Source organism: Emydura macquarii, unplaced genomic scaffold (assembly GCF_026122565.2).
Source record: "Emydura macquarii macquarii isolate MOO-44397 ecotype Brisbane River unplaced genomic scaffold, CSIRO-AGI_Emac_v2 contig_705, whole genome shotgun sequence".
Classification (NCBI taxonomy): Eukaryota; Metazoa; Chordata; order Testudines; family Chelidae; genus Emydura; species Emydura macquarii.
Genome location: NW_027130842.1, coordinates 2,659,267 through 2,679,796, shown reverse-complemented (window position 1 = coordinate 2,679,796; position 20,530 = coordinate 2,659,267). Strand labels below are relative to the sequence as shown.

The 20,530-nt window shown below is 39.2% G+C and overlaps 1 protein-coding gene across 2 annotated transcripts in view; it reads left to right on the top strand.

The window, feature by feature from the left end:
• The window catches only part of MAP7 (microtubule associated protein 7), a 145,660-nt gene that overhangs the window by 20,699 nt on the left and 104,431 nt on the right, over positions 1–20,530 (top strand). The window contains exon 2 of one of the 2 annotated variants that reach the window (XM_067542294.1): positions 11,444–11,565. The exons of the other annotated variant lie outside the window; for it this stretch is intronic. Within the exon in view, the coding sequence (XP_067398395.1) occupies positions 11,484–11,565 (82 nt within the window). The 5' untranslated portion in view covers positions 11,444–11,483. The remainder of the gene's footprint in view (positions 1–11,443; positions 11,566–20,530) is intronic. 2 annotated transcript variants of the gene reach the window in all.

The following is a 20,530-nucleotide window of genomic DNA, read 5'->3' as shown; positions in this document are numbered from 1 at the left end:
TGTTGCACCTATTCTGACTTTTGAGCCAAATATCTGTTGTACAACTGCTACTCAGTTATTGTTGATGATTATCACAGTTTTAATAATTGAAGTATTTGCCTCTTTTCTGTGTGTGTGTGAATTTTCTTTATAAAAAGGCTTTTACTATATTGGTTCTCAATCTGTTTGTCAAAATGCTGCTTCCTTAATGAGCAGTTGGGCATGAATTATGCCAAAGTTCAAGTCCCTACCTTCCACTTGGCTATAATATCTTAACCATCTTATCAGTATAAAAGTAGATAGATATAAATTTATGGATTCCAAGACTAGAAGGGACAGTTGTGATCATCTAATCTGACCTCCTGCATAACACAGGCCATAAAACATCCCCAAGATCATTCTCAGAGCATACCTTTTAGAAAAAAAATCCAATCTTGATTTAAAATTGGTGAGTGATGAATAATCTACCATAACCCTTGATAAATTGTTCCAATGGTTAACTACCCTCACTGTTAAAAATTTGCACCTTATTTCCAGTCTGAATGTGTCCAGCTTCAACTTCCAGTCACTGGATCATGTTATACCTTTCTCTGCTAGATTGGAGAACTTGTTATTAAATATTTGTTCCCCATGTAGATACTCAGAGACAGTAATAAAGTCACCTCTTAGATTGAGTTCCTTGAGTCTATAAGGCATGCTTTCTAATCCTTTAATCATTCTTGTGGCTCTTCTCTGAACCCTCTCCAATTTATCACTAGCCTTCTTGAATTGTGGACACAGTATACCAGCAATGATTGCACCAGTGACAATACAGAGGTAAAATTACTGCATTGGCCCTTTTGGCCAAAGCGTGGCACTGTGTGCTCATGTTCAGCTGATTATCCACCCTTATCCCCAAATTTTTCAGCGTCACTACTTTTCAGGATAGATACCCCATCCTGTCAGTTTGCCCTACATTCTTTGTTCCTAGATATATACATTTCATTTAGCTTTATTAAAACTTGTATTGTTTGCTTCCACCCAGCGTACCAAGCGATGACTGTGTATCAGACCCTGTCTACACTTACCTCCGGGATTCAGCAGCAGTCGATGGGAGTTACGCAAGCTACACAGAAAACTTGCGTAACTCCCGTTGACTTCTCTGCTCCTCTCCTGCACGCCGTCTTCACTGCACAGGACGCAGTGCTACGCCACTTGCGAAGGTGGTCTTGGTACATCAGTTTTTGGACTGATTGAGTGGGTCTTCACTGACCGCTTAGTCGATCCAGAGAAATCGATCTGATGTGGCGACTTTGCCTCTGTCAGTGTAGCCATAGCCTCAGTGACCTAACCTCTTCATTATTTACCATTCCCTCAATTTTTGTGTCCTCTGCAAATTTTATCATTGATAAAATTGTTTTCTTCCAGATCATTAATAAAAATGTTAAATAGCATATGTCCAGGAATCTGATCCCTGTGGGACCCCACTAGAATCATACCCATTCAATGACGATTCCCCATTTACATTTTTGAGACCTATCAGCCATCTTTTAATCCATTTAGTATGTGCCTAGTTAATTTTATATTCTAGTTTTTTAATCAAAATATCATGTGGTACCAAGTCAAATGTCTTTCAGAAGTCTAGGTATGTTACATCATCACTATTATTTTTATCACTCAAACTTGTGATCACATAAGAAAATTAAGTTAGTTTGAGGGGATCATTTTTCATAAATCCATGTTGACTGGCCTTAATTATATCACCCCTCTTTAATTCTTTATTAATCAAGTACAGAATCAACTCCATTATCTTGCCTGGGATTGATGTCAGTGTGACAAGCCTATAATTACCCATGTCATCCTATCTACCCTTTTGAAATATTGTTACAACATTGGCTTTCTTTCAGTCTTTTGGAACTTCCCCAGTGGTCCCAGACTTATTGAAAATCAACATTAAGGGTCTTATCTGGACCCGCTGATTTAAAAATATTTAGCATCATCCTGAGATATTAATGGAATGGAATGGAAAGAGTGTTATCGTATGGTATGACCGCATCTGATTTTTTTTCCAGATACAGAACAGAAATATTTATTCAACACTTCTGCCTTTTCTGCTTTATTGATAATCCTTCCATTTCCAGATTCTTTTTATTCCTATTGCACTTAAACGTCTTTTTATTTTCCTTAACTCTGCTGGTCAGAGATTTCTTCTTGTGTCCCTTTGCTTTTCTTATCAATTTTCTGCAGTTCCTAGCTTCTGATTTATATTCATTGCTATCAGCTTCCCCTTTTTTTCCGTTTGTTATATATTTTTTAAATATTTTTTGTAAGTGCCTTCACTTCCCCTCTAAATCAGGTAACTTTTAACCAATATGGTTTTCTTTCTCAATTATAGGGTTGTGGCTTTTTGGGCATCTAGTAATGTATTCTTAAACAATTCCTAATTATCATTCACATTTTTCTGTTTAAATGCTTCTTCCTGCCTGATTTGACTCATAATTGTTTTCAGCTTTCTGAAATAGATATACTTGGTGCTTTAAAAAGGCCACTCACTGGTCTAGACTTTATTCTGTTTGCACATTATAAACGTTATTAAGCCATGAGCACTTGCTCCTAAGTTACCATTAATTTTTATTTCTATGATTAGTTCTTCTTTATCTGTCAAAACAAACTCAAATACAGAATTTCCCCCATGTTGGATGCAACACTTTTTGAGTTAGGAAATTGTCATCTATAATAATTAAGAAATTCCAAGGCTGTTTTAATACTGGCAGCATAAAAGATTCGGATAGGTAAATCAGTTCTGCTGAAAATTGGGCCCTTTTCAAACCATAACCCTTTCCTTGAATGGCAATTGATCTCCTTTAATGGATGAATAAATGCTCTCTCCTTACCATTCTTCATTTCCCTGACTGCAAACAAGCCATTCCGTTCCTCTCTGGATCTCCTTTAGGTTTTAAGGCATCTTTTTTCAATGCCCCATCAAAATACTCTGGCATGACCACAGGTGTCTCTTGACTTCCTTATTCTCTCACCACCCCCAACCACAATTCTTGATTGCCACTCTACACTCTGCTTCCAAGTTTCTTTTGCCTTTTTGAAGGTCTTTGCAGGGTCCAAATGATTCAGCAGTGCCTGTAGAATCCCTGGAATGCTCTTGAATTCATGTGTGCAGTAGGGCTTTTCCTGTCTTAGTGCTTTGTTTGCTAAGGTCAGGAGAAATTAAACCAATGTCTAAGGAAATGGCAATAGTCCAGAGGCCCAAAAGACACATCTGCAGACGGCTGGACTCCTCAAGACTCTTCAGAATTATGGCAGGGCAAGGATTCAGAAAGAGAGGAGGAGAGGCCTGGGTCATCCACTAAAAAAGGGGTTTAAAAAAAAGGGGGGGGAATGGGGTGGATGGAACTTCAGAAGGTTTGTATACAACTTTTTTCATGGCCTGCCTGAACCACTAGAAGTTCACACATCATTCTAACAAAAAGAGATTGGATGAAGAGCTTGTTAGTTTAACCACTGTAACCTGAGTTTTAGAAGCTCCAAAGGTGGACTGCTAAGAAATTAAAAAGCAAAACAAAACCCCAAAACTGCAAATATTTATCACAGTGTTAATGGGCTGTTCTGTCAATTCCAGTTAAATAACAAGCAAATGCTGCAGTTCCTTAGGCCTCAGTTTCTCTGAGCAGTCATTATTTGATTGCTAATGATGACTTTATCACAATGCATTGTTGTGTATGCAAACCTGTAACCATCAAGAAGCATATCCAGTGTTGCTTAACAGTGGAAGTGAGGCCCTTTCTGATAGCCACTTAGCACATGGCACATTGTTACTTCCTTGTTATGCAGATGAGCCCTAAATCAGGGAAGTCACTCCATATACTGGTCTATCCTCTTCCAGTGCCTTATACCCTTTTGTGTGGGAGAGAGGCAAGTCTGTCAGGTGCTGGGCTTAGGTAGTCATGCCTAGTAGTTGGCGCAGAGGCTGAAGCCAGACATCGGGTTGAGATTGGGCAGAGGATGGTGCTGGAACTGGGATCTGGGCACAGACTAGGGTTGGAACCAAGATCGGAGTCCGTAGACATGTCAAATCAGTATCGTAGCCAGGGTCCGGGAGCAGGCCATAGGTTGAAACTGGGAGGTCAGAGTCTGAGTGTCTGGGGGAGAGGCGGTGTCAGGAGGTCGATGCAGGGCTGGAGCGGGTCAGTAACAAGGCTGGAGCAGGTCAGAGTAGAACAGGGACAAGACTAGAATAGCGCTTGGGCAAAGGTGGGGCAGGACCAGGAACCAGATGTAGAGCAGGTTTGAGTCTAGATAGTCTGCGAAGTAGCAGGAGGATTCTGGCAAGGTACTGCTGTTGCACAGACTCAGGGCAGTCTACACTATCACTTAAGTCAATCTAACTTATGCTGTTGAGGGGTGTGAAAAAGACACTCCCTGAGTGACGCACTATGTTGACAGAAGATGGTTTCTCGTCGACATAGCTTCTGCCTCTTGCAGAGGTGGAATAATTTTGCCGCCAGGAGAGCGCTCTGCCGTCGGCATACAGCATCTTTACCAGACTCACTTCAGCACCACAGCTGCATTGGTGCAACTGCGTTGCTGTAGCACTTCCAGTGTAGACCTGCCCTAACTTGCAGGACTGAGGAAATACCAGAGCCTGGAGATCATCTGACCTGGGCTCTGTTCAGGGATTGGCTGCGGCCACATGCCTGAGGGCTGAGTCACTGCATGCTCTGCTGGAAAGGTAGGTCAGTGCAGCTAAATTGCTGCAGCATGCCCGAGTGATTACTGACTGCGATTCTGTGTAAGCAGCCCTGGTTTGGCTGCGAGTTTGCCTCTCAAAATCATAGGTTCCTTACAATGAGAATAGTTTTCTTGTGCCGTATTTTTAATCAAATTACTCGCAGAGATGATGAATGTGGTAATCAACGCGTATAACTGAAATTCAAACTCTTGTTAATTAGCATTTTTGTCGTGATCGAGCCTAGAGGCCAACAAGGTTAGGACCCCATTGTGCCAAGCACTGCAAACAGAGTTAATGCAAATCCCTTCTCTAAAGGCTACTGAATTCATAAATGGTGAGAAAACAACTTATTCAGCACATCTACAAAATATCCTTTGGTAAAATGTTCAGCACAGAGGTGTTCATTCAGAGTCTAATGAGCCTTCTCAGAATGCTAGTGTCATATATAGACCTCATCACTTCCGGCAGATTGCTCATGAGTTGAAAGCTATATTAACCCTCCCATTGGACCTGCTCCTATATCCTTCAAACAAAGTCCAGTTACCCTGGTAATATCTTTTCCTAATGGTGGTCTGCCTAATAAAGGTTCTCCAGGGCAATCCTTAAAGTGCTTAAACTTTGAAAAGGGCACGAGGGACCCTATAACATTCTAGTCCTCAGACGTCATGCTGTATAATGTTCTAGCCTCAGCCTCAGCAACAAGAATGTTGTCAGTGTTCATTATAATTTGCTCTGTTAGTAACAAAGCTGTCCTCTAGATTTTTCTGAGTATTTTACAATTTTGGACATCATCATACCATTTGGCTCTTCGGTGACAGTGCTTTTAGCTTGCATCCAGGGCTGGCAAAGTTATCTCGGCTCCTGAAAAAGTGAGGACAGAGGAAGAGCCACTGTTATCAGCTAAGGGCCTTCCTAACAACATGAAAGAAAATTTGCATTCAAGAACAAAATGTTTCTATTAACTAAGATTTGCAACATCGTCACTGTGCGGAAGGCTATTACTGTTCTCCTTTAATAGATGAGGTAAATAAAGCACAGAGAATTCACACAGTGAATCAGAAGCAAAGCTGGAACGAGTCCTGTCTTCCACTCACCTGCTCTCACTACTAGCCAGCCCTGATTCTGTGGGGGAAAAAAATTACAAATTAACTGTATTGTTTCATCATTAACGCATGCCATTTTGCCACTCATTTTGCGTTGCCCTCCCATGGCCAAGTTATAAAAGGCTTTGCAAAGGAATCTCTGGCAATGCTAAACAGTATTTTTCAAATGAACTGTTTAATTGCCAAAAAAATGCAGCTTCAGTTGACCCAAAATTATTCACAGGTTTCATAACAATTTGCTGAATAGTTGTGCTCTCTCCTCCCAAATATTTGGGCTGGATTCATGAGGAGACTTTTGGCCACATTCACAAAATGGCTGGAGGAAGTAGGCAATCTCCTATATAACTTTTAGTCCAGTGGTTAGGGCATTCACCTGGGATGTGGGAGACCCAGATTCAATTTCCTCCTCTGCCTGATGTGGAAAATAGGTTTGAATTTGGGATTCCCAAATTGCAGAGAAGTGCCCTCAACACAGAACGATGGGATATTCTAGGGCAGTTCTCTGTCAATCTGTCATGTTGAAATTGTTTCACTTTGGATAAATAATAAGTCATTAGAGCAGGAACTTGATTTTGGGTGTTGTCCCTGAGTGCTTTAACCATCGGGTGTGCCTCCATCTTGCCTGCTCAAGTTGTTCCACTTTGTATAAAGTACTTGAATAGTCATTGGGCCAGAGTCTTGAGGGGAGTGAGAATTTGACGCTGTAGTCTGGTGGTTAGGGCACTCCTGTGGGATGTCACAGTTGAAGTCCCTATTCCAGTTACTAATTACTTATGCACAGTGAAACAGCTTCAGGAGGAGAGACGGAGAGAGATCTGCCCTGCGATACCCAGGGCCCAGTGATTTGGGCACACTCCTGCAATGTTGGGAGACCCAAGTTCAAATACCTACTCCACATCAGGTAAAGGAGAGAACTGAATGTGGGCCTTCCATATCTCAGGTAAGGGCTCTCATCGCGGGGCTAGAGGTTACACAGAAGGTGATGGCACCACCAACACCTTCTTCTCCTCAGGTTATTAATGAATCTAGCACTTCTTCTCCTTGGCTTTTTATTTTAAAAAGTGCCCTCAGACAAACCAAAACATTTCATTTTGTTTGACCTGAAACAAAATACATTTTTGCTGACTTTTTCAATTTCCCAACATTTTTCAGAATTTTCAGTTCAGGTTAAAGTGTAATTAAAAAAAAATTCAGAACTGCCAGTGAACTGAAAAATCATGTATTTGCCCAGCTCTAAACTATAACAAATGTGCCATTAAAATCTGAGTTTCTGAAAAAATTAGGCTACGTGTGTACTGCAACAGATGAAAGTTATCTATTTTCGTTCTTTCTGTGGTTATATATGCAGACTGTCTACAATTTTCCATTTGCATGCCTGTAATGGATTTCAAAGGACACTCAAATCTAGGGTTGGAAGTAAGTTGTTGGGAGAGGTTATAGTCTGGCAGGTCTGATCACTTCTGTTTTTGGTAATTAGATGGCATTTTAAAAAAAGTATTTAAAAGTATTTTTAAAAAGTATGTTTTACCTCATGAATATCTGTACCTGATGTATGCTAAGTTCATTTATGCAATATAGACCCCAGATGAGTTTAAATGGTATGTACCCATTTATAGACACAGAAAGGGAAAAGAATAACACCCCAATCCATAAATACTTATGCATGTGTATAAAATTACTCACATGCTTGTTTGCAGGATAGCTGCCCAAGTTCCCAAAGACAATGCCAAAATAATGTTATTTTTAATGCGTCTTAATTTATAATGGTGAAGTGTAATATGATCAAAACTACATAGCTCACATATAGGCTTTCCTGTTTTACAGTACTTGTTTATGAAGAATATTATTTTAAAATTACATGGAGAATTTTAAATGTGTCTTGGGGAAAAAGGTGCCGTAATCATTTTTACTAAAACTTTGTTAATCTGCTAAAAACAAAAATTCCATTTTCATAACTTAAATGCAAGGTGCAGATCCATGAATTCTTCATCACAGAGTTGTAATCCTTAATTATGAAAATGAGGGCAGGTCAGAGCTATCATGTATGGGCAGCCCAGAAGACAGCACCTGCTATATAACCTTCCCACAAGAAATCCTGCCTCTGCAATTAGAGGATTGCACCATTAGATGTCAGCTTAGAATTTATGGGTTGCTCCTCCTCTTCCACTGCTGAGATGATTTATGGCAAGACATCTCTGGTATTCTCCCTGTTTAGCTTCCCATTTTGATCTCTTCCTCCTCCCCACCTGTATCTCACTGAAGACAGCTGGCAGCAGAATCAGCTTCTCTCTGTTCAGTGTGAGATTCCCTAGACATGTTATGGGCTTGTCAAAAATGAATAAAGGCAAAAGTGCCAATTTTATGATGCTGCTTGAATGACTTCCCTTTCCTTGCAGTCTCTTCCTTATATAGTTTGCTCTGGTGGTGACTGCTCATAAGAAGAGAGCTACCAAGGTCAGCTGACACCTTGGGCTACAGTGGTCATGATCACCAACTAAATATTTGCTAGTGTAAACCACACAGTTACCATAGTTATGTCCTATTATAAATATAGAGTGACAATGAGATATTGTAGAAACCATTGTTTGGGCAAAAGCTGACATTTTAAGGGTGGCCAGTGTATTTATTGCCATATGTAACAGAGGAAAGTGCAGAGAATTTGTTTTCCTCATATGCCTTCTGTGATGCTAATATAAGAAAGGGGATCATTTGTATCACTGTTGTTACCACTGTTACACTCTGTCTAAGATTTATGGAAATTGTATATCACGTAAGGTGTCAATGGAAAAGTTATGATTGGGTAAGTATGATTATCCTGGTTAAATCCATGTATCATCTTTGTATCTAAAGTTATGAATATTGGCCATATACTTGTATCTTAAACATGTTTGTTCCTGGGTGACACCCATAAGATAGCTGTCTAGCCCTAATGTAAATTCTATCTGTTGAAGGCCTATCAAGGACACTCCAATAAAAGGAATTACCTCACCTGCCTTGTCTCTCTAATATCCTGGGATCAACACGGCTACAACAACACTGCATATGACTCACACTTGGCAGTCATATAAAGCAAATTGCACTTGGAGCTGAAGTGTTTTTTTTCTTTTTTCTTTTTTCTTTCTGCGATCCCTTTGCCCAGTCTGGTACATCTTCTAACTGTTAAAACAGCGGTGGCATAGAGGATAATATCCAGTGAGACAGCAGTTGCTCACTATTGTAAGAAAATAATAATCTTTAGCTCCTGTCATGCACATATATTATTGAGAAAAAAGAATTTGTTGTAGTTGCCTTTCATAAGGTTCTTGAACCTCAAGGGATGGCCAGAAAATTAAGACAGAAGGCCCTTGAAAATCTAACTTGTCAGATAATTAAAACCTTCCAACTATCAGGTGCCTCCCACTTCATCATGTGCTTAATATGTGAATTCACGTCACTTTTCACAGTACTATAACGATCTTCTTTGGACGCTGTCTTCTAGCTTGTCTTTAGCTAAAACCTTTGCATAGAAGCCTTATATAGGACTACAGTGCCACTCTGTTTTTCATTTAGGTATACTCCTCCCTTTATTGGTCTGCTCCCCTCACCCCCACCCCCCTGCAACACAGAGTGTTCAGTTCAATTGAGTCAGCCTACCACATTTTTCAAACTCAGCTAAATCATTCATATTAATAAAGTCTATAATAAATGCCTTATGGAAAGAATATTTCCCTCCTCCTCCCCTCCCCAATTTTTTTTCAGTTCTAGCCCTTTCTAGGAGCAAGGCTGCTCATCTGCATGGTCTAAATCTATGCAGGACAATCTGCAGCAGCTATTCCATAGCTGTGTGGCTATTTTTGGCATCATACCTTCTGTCTAGTGGTGTTATAGCAGTGGGAGGCTGCATATGCTTACCGTACGGATGCTGTGCATGTGATTGTTTTGTGGTGTGATTGAAACTATTTGTCTGGCAAAATATTAACAAAACACATATACCCATAGTCATAAAAATACTTTTTAAAAAGATGACTTCTTAAAATTAATCTGCTTTATTTATATTTATTTCATGTTTCCTTTTTACTCTCTATACTTGCATGCTAAGTGGACAGTGTGTTAGATGGTGAGTTAGCAAATTAATTTTCCCTACATGTCAGTGAGAGAATAAATTCCTATGTTTGACTCTTGATGATCTTATATTGCAATATTAATAGGTAAAAATTTGCAACCACTAGTTTTTACGTCTAGTGGGGGACAGATTGGGCTGACACCTTTATAGTAAACAGGCTTTAGTGCTGAAATAATGCTTTTCATTAACCTTTAAAATAAAAATTCTGCATTATAGTGATCACCAAAGTCTTCATTCTGTCACCTTTACTCACATTGAGTCTGTACTTTACTATGAAAGTAGCCCCATTGAACTCAATAGAACTAATTGTAGAGGAAGGTATTGTTCAGTGGTTATAATGTATTGCAGGAAATGTTGTCCTCATGCCACTTGGAATGGTTATAAATAAAATAGTTGTTACAGCTCAAGAGGACATTTACTGCTCAAGTGCAACACTTTTAAAGCTCTGATATGGGAAAGTTGAGACCCAAATGCTATAGCACAATCATGTCAAGTTAACAGAATTACATTTATAAATTACAAATCCCTTATAAACTGATAATGGAAATTTTAAAAGAATTATGTGCAGTCATTTTTTCTTGAATGTCATAAAATATGAAACATCCTTTTTAAAAAAAAAATATTACTGAGACAGCATACAACTTTGTAGGATGGCTTTTTTGATGTTACTTAAAATCCATATTTTTGTATCTAGTCTTTTTTAAAATGAATATTAACTGTTACTCTAAATTACTAGCATATTGGCATGCATAATACTGGACTTCAGTGATAGCACTGCACTCAATAAAAAACACACTGTTCAATAATGATAAACCAATCAAAGAATTGAAGAAATATCCTCCCAAAATTTTACAGCCCGCAGTACTAAGATGTTACATATGCAAGAAAATGTTATATTCCTCTTTAGAAAACAAGTGTTGAGGTCCATCATTGAAGCTTAGGTGCCATGCTAAATTAAGTAAAGTTCTTTGCTCTAAAACTCTTAAATTTTTCAATATTTCAGCAAACACATTTTTTTCATTATGTAGTTAAAAGTAAAACACCTATTCTTTCATTTTAGTGAAGAGATTTGTTCAGGGCAAAAATTGGAGGCTGTGCTATGTTCCTTTTTGTTGTTGATGTTTTGTGATGTGTTAGAGCTATTAGACCAAAACATTTATTAAAAAGAGTGTGTTTTGAACTGGGAAGTGGGGCAGCGTGGTAGACAGATGCCAGCACCAGTAACCAGTTGCTTTGGGCTTAGCTTCTGTTAAGCAGCTCAACCTATTGACGTCGTGCACAAGGAAGTGCTCAGCAGACTTCTCCCCCTCCCGGTCCTCATGAATAATCTCATGTGCTGTGGATGTGACAAACTCCATTTTAATCAGATGTTGGGCCTGAAATTGTAAGAGCAAGTCAGCTTTGACCTGAAAACTGTATTGTGTTTGCATATATTTTTGCCGTTTCTGAAGTTGCACAGTAATTTTTACATTCAGCAAAGTCTCTTCGTTCCTTTTTGGGTTGCTTAATTGCCAACTTGGTTTATATTTTTTTTAGCATAAGGTGAGAACTGAGGAATGTTAGTCGTGCAGGTGTTATGAAATGGATCATGCTATGGATTTATGATAGATCCTCTGAAATACACATGAATACAATACTTGTTGTAATGGAAGAAATAGGTAAGCACCTCATTTTTCATGTTCCTTGAGATAATATATTTCCTTTAAATGTTTTTCTAATTTTAAAGTATGTAAATGGAAATATTGTTATCCACAGTAAGGAAATGAATGGCTATCATCTTTCTCCTGCAATTTTGTTTCCTAATCATGTTTATGGAGTCTAATGTAATGCATCAGTTTGTAGGATGATTTCAAATTACATTAATCTTCCGTTGATTTTATTTTTCTAAAATACATCAGCAAATCACAAGTTTTGTGCTATCAGTGATGTGAGACAGTGAGTTATGAAGCCTTGTTTTGATGTTGTAATTTGAATGGAAAACTTCATTTTTGTAAAAATTGAATGGTATCTTTAACAATTTATGATAAACTACCAATTACATAATATTTAATGTGCATAGCTTTCTCAAAAACATATTTAATACTGAGTTGTACTTTTATTCTAAAACCTTTTTGATTGGCCTTAGTCTACTTTTTGGATTTACTTTTTGGCCAGATCCTAGGAGCATAGCGTAGATATCTTCTTGTTCAGAACAGCACAGTAATTTAATTTGAAAAGATCAGACCTAAATTAAAGCAAATTTGGAAAGACTGATAAATGCAAAGAATAACTATGCAGAGCATGAGAAGATCTGCTAGTTTATTGTGAAAGATTTTATTACAATACAGCCTTGTTGGGGGTTGTTAAAGTATCTGATACATTTGGGATTAGGATGTAGAACTGACAACATCTCCATCAATATGTTTCCTTCTCCTCTGTTGCCCTATGGTGGTAATACTGATGAAAGAATGTCTAAAACATCTTTGTGGAGGCTTATTCCTAGCTAATTAATGGGGTTAACTGGTTATTCTTCTCACTTATCTCACTTTTAAAAATATATCGAGACAGCCAGGTGTATTAGTAGAGAAACTTCACTTATCTTTCTGTTTTAGTTTATCCCCTCCTAACTCACCTTCTTTCTCCCCCATGCCCCAAAATTATTGTGGAGCTCACATGATATTTTCTGCTATTCTGTCCTGTTGTTCACTTTGTTTGTGTGTTCTTCCTCTCCCACACCCAGTGTCTGTCTTGTGTATTTAGATTGTAAGCTCTTTGGGGCATGAGCCGTCTGCTTCCCTGTGTTTGTGCAGGGCCTAGCATCATGAGGCCCCACTCTTGGTCAGTCCTTAGGCACTGCCATGATAAATGTGATTAATAATCATGTCTTTTTTTATGAACAGTAGTGCATTTTCAGAATGATTTCTTTCCACCATAATTTGTATTTAGTGTGCTTAGCAGTAACCTATCCTAACTGCTATAAAATACTGGATTAATACTAGTTGGCTAGTACATGTAGCTGCGTGGTTGCTGCTGGCAAGAAACCATTTTAGATACTGTTGTAGCATTCTTAATGTGTGGCCACCATGCTGGGGTTGCCCTGAAAGTGATTTAAAGGAAGATAGTTCTTGCTAAAGTAAAAATTGAACTTTAATGCTACAGATAAATTATTCTGATTTATTCCTTGAAATTCATTTTTTTTAATGGGGATAATTAGAAAGGAAATGTAATGCTCTGGAAAATAAGGAATGGATAGCACCAGTTAGAGGCCATAATGCTGTAGGAACTTTGGTTTATTTCCCCATAGCTACAGCACCCTACTAATCTAGTCGTGAGCATAGACTTCAAATCATACCAGGTTTTATGTGTGCGGGGAGGAGGGGGCAGAGGGGGGAATCATTCAGTGAACAAACATCCCCTAGGAAGTAGGCCAAGACCACCAACCTCATTTTCATTTTTGACTTAATCCAGATTTTCAGATGTGAAAGGCTGTTGCATTCACCTCACTACACCACCACCAAACTCTTCTTTAGATAAATTCCCTTGGAATATTGATGTCACAGATAATGCTGTATTATGTTAGCTGCAACATTCCGAAGTGGAAATGGAAGTACACATTAATAGAATATCATGAAAGGACATGAAATCAGAGACGGTGCTTTTGGGCATAAGGCCTTGATTGAATTGCAGGGAAACAAATAGGTGCTCAGAGGAAATTGGGTGTATGTTTAAGATGTCATAATTTATGTCAATGAGATTTTTTTTTTTTTTTTAAAAAGAGTGAATTTAACTTCTAACTGAAGCACATGACAATAAAATTAGTCCAAATTATGTGGAAGGTCAGTGTGTTTTGAGAGCCAATTTGTACAAAAGAAAATATGTAAGTATGAGAGGATTTTGGTGGTGGTTGTGATGGGCTGTCATGAGTATATGAAAACCTGAAGGGTTTCGTTGTAGTCAGTAACAATGAGAGATCTGAGGGCAAAAGGAATCATATAACACTTTGTCCTAGGGAGTGATGGAGATCCGGAAGCAGTAAGATTGACAATTTACATATGGTGATCAGAATTCTTTATTGGGGCGGCAAACACAGAGGCTGTGAAAATGAAGGCTGTATAAAATGATATGAGAAAAAACGGATTTGGTGTAATCTCTGTTTTTGCATGCAGCAAGGAAACCTTTAAATATGTGCCAGATATTTGTGTATTCCCTAGCCAAGTTGTGAAGTAGCTGTATATAAAGTTTGAATAACCACCTGAGACACAGGTGTGTAAGGTATGGGTTAGGGAGGGGTTTCTATGAAACAGAAGAGTTTGCTACATTTATTATTTGCATCATGGCCATTCAAAGTGAAGAGGTTATGAAGTGAAGTGTATTCAAGAGAAGAATGGAGTTGTGGACAAGATAGTACTAGAATGAGAAAAGCCCATGTAGACAATCATGTGAGCACAGACAAATCATTTACCCTCTGTTTCAGTTCCCCATCTGTAAAATAGGGATAATAATATTTCCTTTCCCCCAACTTATGTCTGCCTTGCCTCTATGCATTCAGAGACCATGGGAAAGGGTTTGGTATAAAAACCTGAATAGAATATTCAGTGTAACTTTGTCACTGTCCAGGGTCCTTTCAGGAACGGGATGATGGAACTATTTTTTAATCTGTATAGAATAAGAGAATGAAAAAGTATGGGAAATATATCTGAAGTGAATTGAAAGTGCTGCCTTTTTTAGTCAGTAAAAGATTTACAGTATTTCTGCAGAAGGAAAAGGAAACTCGCACACCTATGTAAAGTGAATTCATAAGAATGGCCATACCAGGTCAGATCAATTGTCGATCTAGCCCAGTAACCTGTCTTTGACAGCGACCAGTGTGACTGACTCTTCAGAGGAAATGAACAGAACAGGGTAATTTCGAGTTATCCATCTCCTGTTATCCAGTCCCAGCTTCTGACAGTCGGAGGTTTAGAGACACCAGGAGCATGGGGTTGCATCCAACAATCCTGGCTAATAGCCACTGGTGGAACCTACCCTCCATGAATTTGTCTAAAAAATTTCTTCTTTTAACCCAGTTATACTTCTGGCCTTCACAATGTCTCATGACAATGACTTTCACCAGTTGTTTGTGTGCTGTATGGAGAAGTACTTGCTTTTGTTTGTTTGAAACTTGCTGCCTATTAACATTTGGTGACCCTTAGCTTTGTGTTCTGTGAAAGGGTTAATAACATTTCCATATTCACTTTCTCCACACCATTCATGATTTTGTAGACCTCTATCATATTTTCATCTCTTTTTCCAAACTGAATACTCACCGTCTTTTAAATCTCCGCTCATATGGAAGCTGTTCTGTACCCCTAATCATTTTCATTGCCCTTCTCTGCATCTTTTCAATTCTAATACATCTTTTTTGAAATGAGGCTACTGAACTGCATACAGTGTTCAAGGTGTGGGTATACATGGATTTATATAGTGGCATTATTATATTTTCTGTCTTATCTGTCAGCCTCCTCAGGGTTCCTAACATTTTATTAGCTTTTTTGACTGCTGCTGCACATTGAGCAGATGTTTTCAGGGAACTATCCACAGTGACTCCAAGATCTTTCTTGAGTGGTAACAGCTAATTTAGACACCATCATTTTGTATGTATAGTTGGAATTATTTTGTGCAGTGTGCATTACTTTGTATTTATCAACATTGAATTTCATCTGCCATTTTCTTGCCCATTCTCCATGGGTATATAGTAAAAATGCTTGAAGCAAAATGTAGCTTTTAGGTTTTGTATAACATTGATTTTTGGAAGAATGACCATACTGCACTTAAGTAGGGAGACGGGACATTGTCTGGCTTGCTGGGGGAAAGGATATACCTCTTTAATGGCAGAAAGGCATGGACTTTGAAGCAGATGCAGGGCAGGAATGCTGACTCATCCCCCCAGGTGTCCCAAAGAGAAGGGAGATTATATAGGTGCAAACTGGATGGGAGAAGCCGTCTTTTAACCAGACCAAGAGGAGCAGCACCCACACTCCCACACTTGAAAGTGGCAAAATACCAGCTTTGGTTAGGATCCGTTGTGAGCACTGGGCTAGCCACTCCTTTCTTAGGGATCTGGAAGGAATCTTCCCTCACTGCCAGATTGACCAAGGCAAAGGGGGGTGGGTTTTTTGCCTCCCCAAGAATGGGCTGGGGGGGGGGGGAGGGGACCACTTAGTTGGGACAAGCAAGGAATGGGAATTAAGCTATGATGTCACAACTCGTGTATGCATGAGGCGTTATCTAGTGCAGGTACTCTATAGGGAGGAGGTACGGTGATCAGATAAATGGTATGGTAAAGGATTTAAAGGAGGTGTTTGTTAAAGGAGGGGAAACCGGGGGACGGGGGGTTTCTGGTTTCCTATGACTGGAATGGCAGGGAGCCAACCATCCCTCCTTTATAGCCCATCTTAATCTTCATTCGAGGGAGTGGGATGGTGAGGTCCCAGCACTGAATTGGCTGGGGACTGGGATGGAAGGGCTGAAGGAAGTCCCACAGGTAGGTAGGATCATGGAGTTACCTGCACTATACACTTTTATCTGTCCGGTACTCCCAGACAGTTAATAAAGTTGCAGCTTAAGTAAACCACATCCAGTGTCTTCTGTCCTTCTGATACAGCCAGACAATTCAGTATTAGCTGAACAGTAACTGCAGTGTTGCATGCATGACATTTTAAGTTGTATTCTGTTAGAAACTGTTAGTGTTCGTCCATTAAAATCAAAGCCTGCAAGTGGATGAGGCTCATCCAGTGACTAGTAACTAGATATCTTTTTGTAGAGATGGTGGAAGTATTTAGTAAATAGATTATAAGCCTGAGTGGTAGCTAACTCAGCACATTAGAACTTCAGCTTTTTAAAGACCTCAGAGGATGCCGGTGAACACAGAGGATTAAGGGAGTGTACAGCTTTGACTTTCAAGGTTAGGTAATATTTTTAACCAGACTGAGCTGAAAAAGCACTCGAAACCGCCCAACACTATTTTTAACATGTCTAAAAATTAAAAAAAAAAAAAAAAAAAAAAAAAAAGAGAGAGAGAGAGAGAAAGCAAAAGCATCAGAATCTACGTAAGCTTCTTGAACCAGATGGTTATCATGGGTTAAAATCCCATGCTGCAATTCAGGCCTTTAACCAGTGTTGAAACCACAATGCAGTGTCAGGGGGATGCATCACTGACTATGGTGGAAGTTAAAAATCCCACAGTAGCTTTTGGGGAAAGAAAAAATAAATAAAGGTGGGGTCTTGGCCAAAATCCTGCTTTCTTCCAGTACAATAGGTTGTGATGTGTAATGCTTGTATGGAGAGCTACTGCGCTGAGGTGGAGGTTCCATTTCTCTGCACAGTCAATGAACTAACTCTGCTTTACATGTTAACCTGTAAACTGCTGTGAGAAAACTTGAGCATGAAAATCAGCAGCACATTTTCAGACCTTTTAGCATATAAATTGAGAGAAAGATATGTAGCCAACTTCTTTAATCTCCACTCCTGCATACACCTAAACAAGTACATACTTGAGGGCAGAATTTGAATTGTGATTAAAAATAAGAAGTCTGTAAAAAGAGAGACAGGTAAATATTTTTGTGGGTGGTGTGTTGACTACTTTGCCTTCAAAAAAAAATTAGCTCCTTGTGTATGCTAATTTGATGTCTCTAGAGATGGTGACAATGCATTGATGTTCTCAGATAACTGGAAATAATTTATTTTGTTGTTTAGTGGAGAAAGAACAAATTAATTAAATGGGCTTGCTTCCTGCATTTATGGGGGTTTTTGTTAGAGTAAATCCGGAATAAAGTAGCATACATTTAAAAAACAAAAGCAAATTATGACTGGGAAATTGAAGAGATTGAGGGCAAGTCATAAAAACCTGCAATCTGTGTACAGCCTTTTATCACTCAGCATGTTCATTTTATCCCCGGTGAAATCCAGTGGAATTAACTGGAGAGGAATTTGGTCCAACATGACTAAATGCAAGAGTAACCCTCTTTTGAGACTGGCATCTTTACTGTACTGAGATTTATTAAAATGTAGCAGTTATAAAAGGCTGTTATGATTGTCCTACAATCTGTGCTATGATTACAAAATATCTAGATTTGAAGAAAAATTGTTTGTAATTCAACAGTCACAAGAAGATTGCAGTTGTTATAGTTTCATTGGATACTGTGCAGCTATTCGGATAATGTATATTCAGACTGTGCTTTTCTCTAATGCTGGTTCTCTGTAAGAAGACTGGAGCACTTGCAGATATCCACTTCTGTTCCTCACTTTATTTTTTCTCATTGCTGTGCCAATCCTTTGTCACCTGATAGTAGGCCTACGTTATCTGAGTGCTGAGAGATGAAGAAATCTAGGAATTTTGATCTTCTATTTTCCTGCCACCAGACTATGGGGGGGGGGGAATGTTTTTCATACATATTTGTTGTTACAGCCTTTTACAAAACAGATTCCACTCTTTTTTATGGTGTTAATAATAATAAGCATATACTGCCTCCATGACAAGATGGGAAAAAAGTGCAATGTTATTGATAAGTTCATTATATGGAGGAAGCAGAGGAAGAAACTTTAATACTAAACTAGACTTTTCATTATGAGTCCCAGAATTCCTTGGAGAGTTGGTAGCTCTCACCATCCGGGTCTTCCAGGTAAGGTGACCAGATAGCAAGTGTGAAAAATCGGGACCGGGGTGGGGGGTAATAGGTAACTATATAAGAAAAAGCCCTGAATATCAGGACTGTCCCTATAAAATCAGGACACCTGGTCACCTTACTTCCAGGGCTCTTACTATAAATCTTGCTTCAGTGTTCTTAGAGTTGATTGTTCTAATGCCTAAAAATAATATTTAGAAAATATAGATAGTATAACAGATAAGTAGTTCATCAATAACATCTTGCATTTGTTTCATCACCTTCTTAGAGAGTCACTATATAAATTAAATTATTGTTTGCTATTCTGGGAATATTCCTGCTTTGTAATCCGATCCAATTATGATATCACTGGACATATTTTAAGGGAACAGATTTGAAGAGGAGCTCATTTTGAAGATGCTGCTACTGCTTCAGAGACTTGGTTTCCAAGGACCTTTAGTGGCAGCTTGTTTTGTATGGCTTTTTGTGTATGTCAGCACATGTTAGTTTTAACCTTAAAAATGGTAGCGATGTGACATGGAATCTTTTTTGGTTTTGGAGTTTTTTTCCCCCACTACTTTGCCCACCTCACCAAGGAGAAAGTGTTCCTTCCTGGCAACATGCCCAAACTGACAGCACTTTAGCAGTGACCTGATTACAATTCCTGATGTTCAGCTCCAGATGGTCATTGCACTGAGCTGCTGTGCAAGTTAAACCCAACTGTAAGAGGAAAAAGGAAAACTGAATGTGTCACACACAGAAAAGTATGGAACAAATAGGACTTCACGCTGCTGGGACTGCAAAATAAACTAATAAATCAGTCAGTAAACTATTGTCTAAAGCAGTGGTTCTCAATTTCTTTCCACCCTCGGAACCCTTGCCCGACCATGCCATGCCGTCCACCGAAAAGTCAAGGAAATCTTCCTCTTTTCAGCGGCGCGCTTTCAGGGCCGTTTTCGGCGGCCCCATCAGCTGTTCGGTGGCGCACGAGCAGCTATTCAGCAGCACCAGTTTTTTTAACATTTGGCGGCGCGGTACGTCTTTTTTGCGGAACCCTTCCGCTCAGCCCACGGAACCCTAGGGTTCCGCGGAACACCATTTGAGAACCACTGGTCTAAAGGAAGGTAAATCTTGGCAGTATCAGAGGTACAGGTTATTTATTAGTGGGGGTGGGGTTGAGGGATACAATCAGTTGTATTTGCACTCATATCTATAAAAATAATTAATAAAAAGTTGTCTTCCCTGTCTTTTTTCAAAGGCATCACTGAAACAGTGCATCTTGAGGGCTGATTTAGAAGGAGACATTAACATAGCTATTTTTAATTAACCACAGATGATCTTTACCGCACTGTACAAAACACAAATTCAGGTCTTGCCCTGCAGGCCTTTCAGTGTAATGGTTTGACTACATCCGTGATAGCCATGATGGAACACCACTGGGCCACAAGCGATTTTAGAGCACTTGTTTAAGCCTGGTTTTAAACTTGGTCATTTAGTACGTAGCTAGAATCTTCTGGGGTTAATCCCAGTTGTCCCAGAGTGGTACAGAAGAACTCAGTTCCAAGGGAGGGGAACCTTACATTTTTAAGTTTGCACACAGAGCGATTACAGTGCTGTAGCTGTGCTGTTTTAGCACTAAGCTACCTATGCCGACGGGAGAACGGTACTCAACTTCCCTGAGACGAGGTAGTTATATTGCTGGGAGAAGCCCTCCCGTTGACATAGCACTGTTTACACTGGTAGTTTGGTCGGTAGAACTGTGTCGCTCAGGGGTGTGGCTGAGCGACGTAGTTATACCAACATAAATGTGTAGCATAGACTGGGGCTTAGGTTAAGACTTTTAAAAGTGCTCAGCATTGGCTTGAAACTGTTCTCATTGAAATCAGTGGGTACTACTGGCTTCAGAGGGACCAGAGTTAGACATTTGCTGAGTGTTTTTTCAAAACCCCACCCATATTTAGTTACTGATTTAGAATCATCCACAGTTTAAAATTTAAAAAAA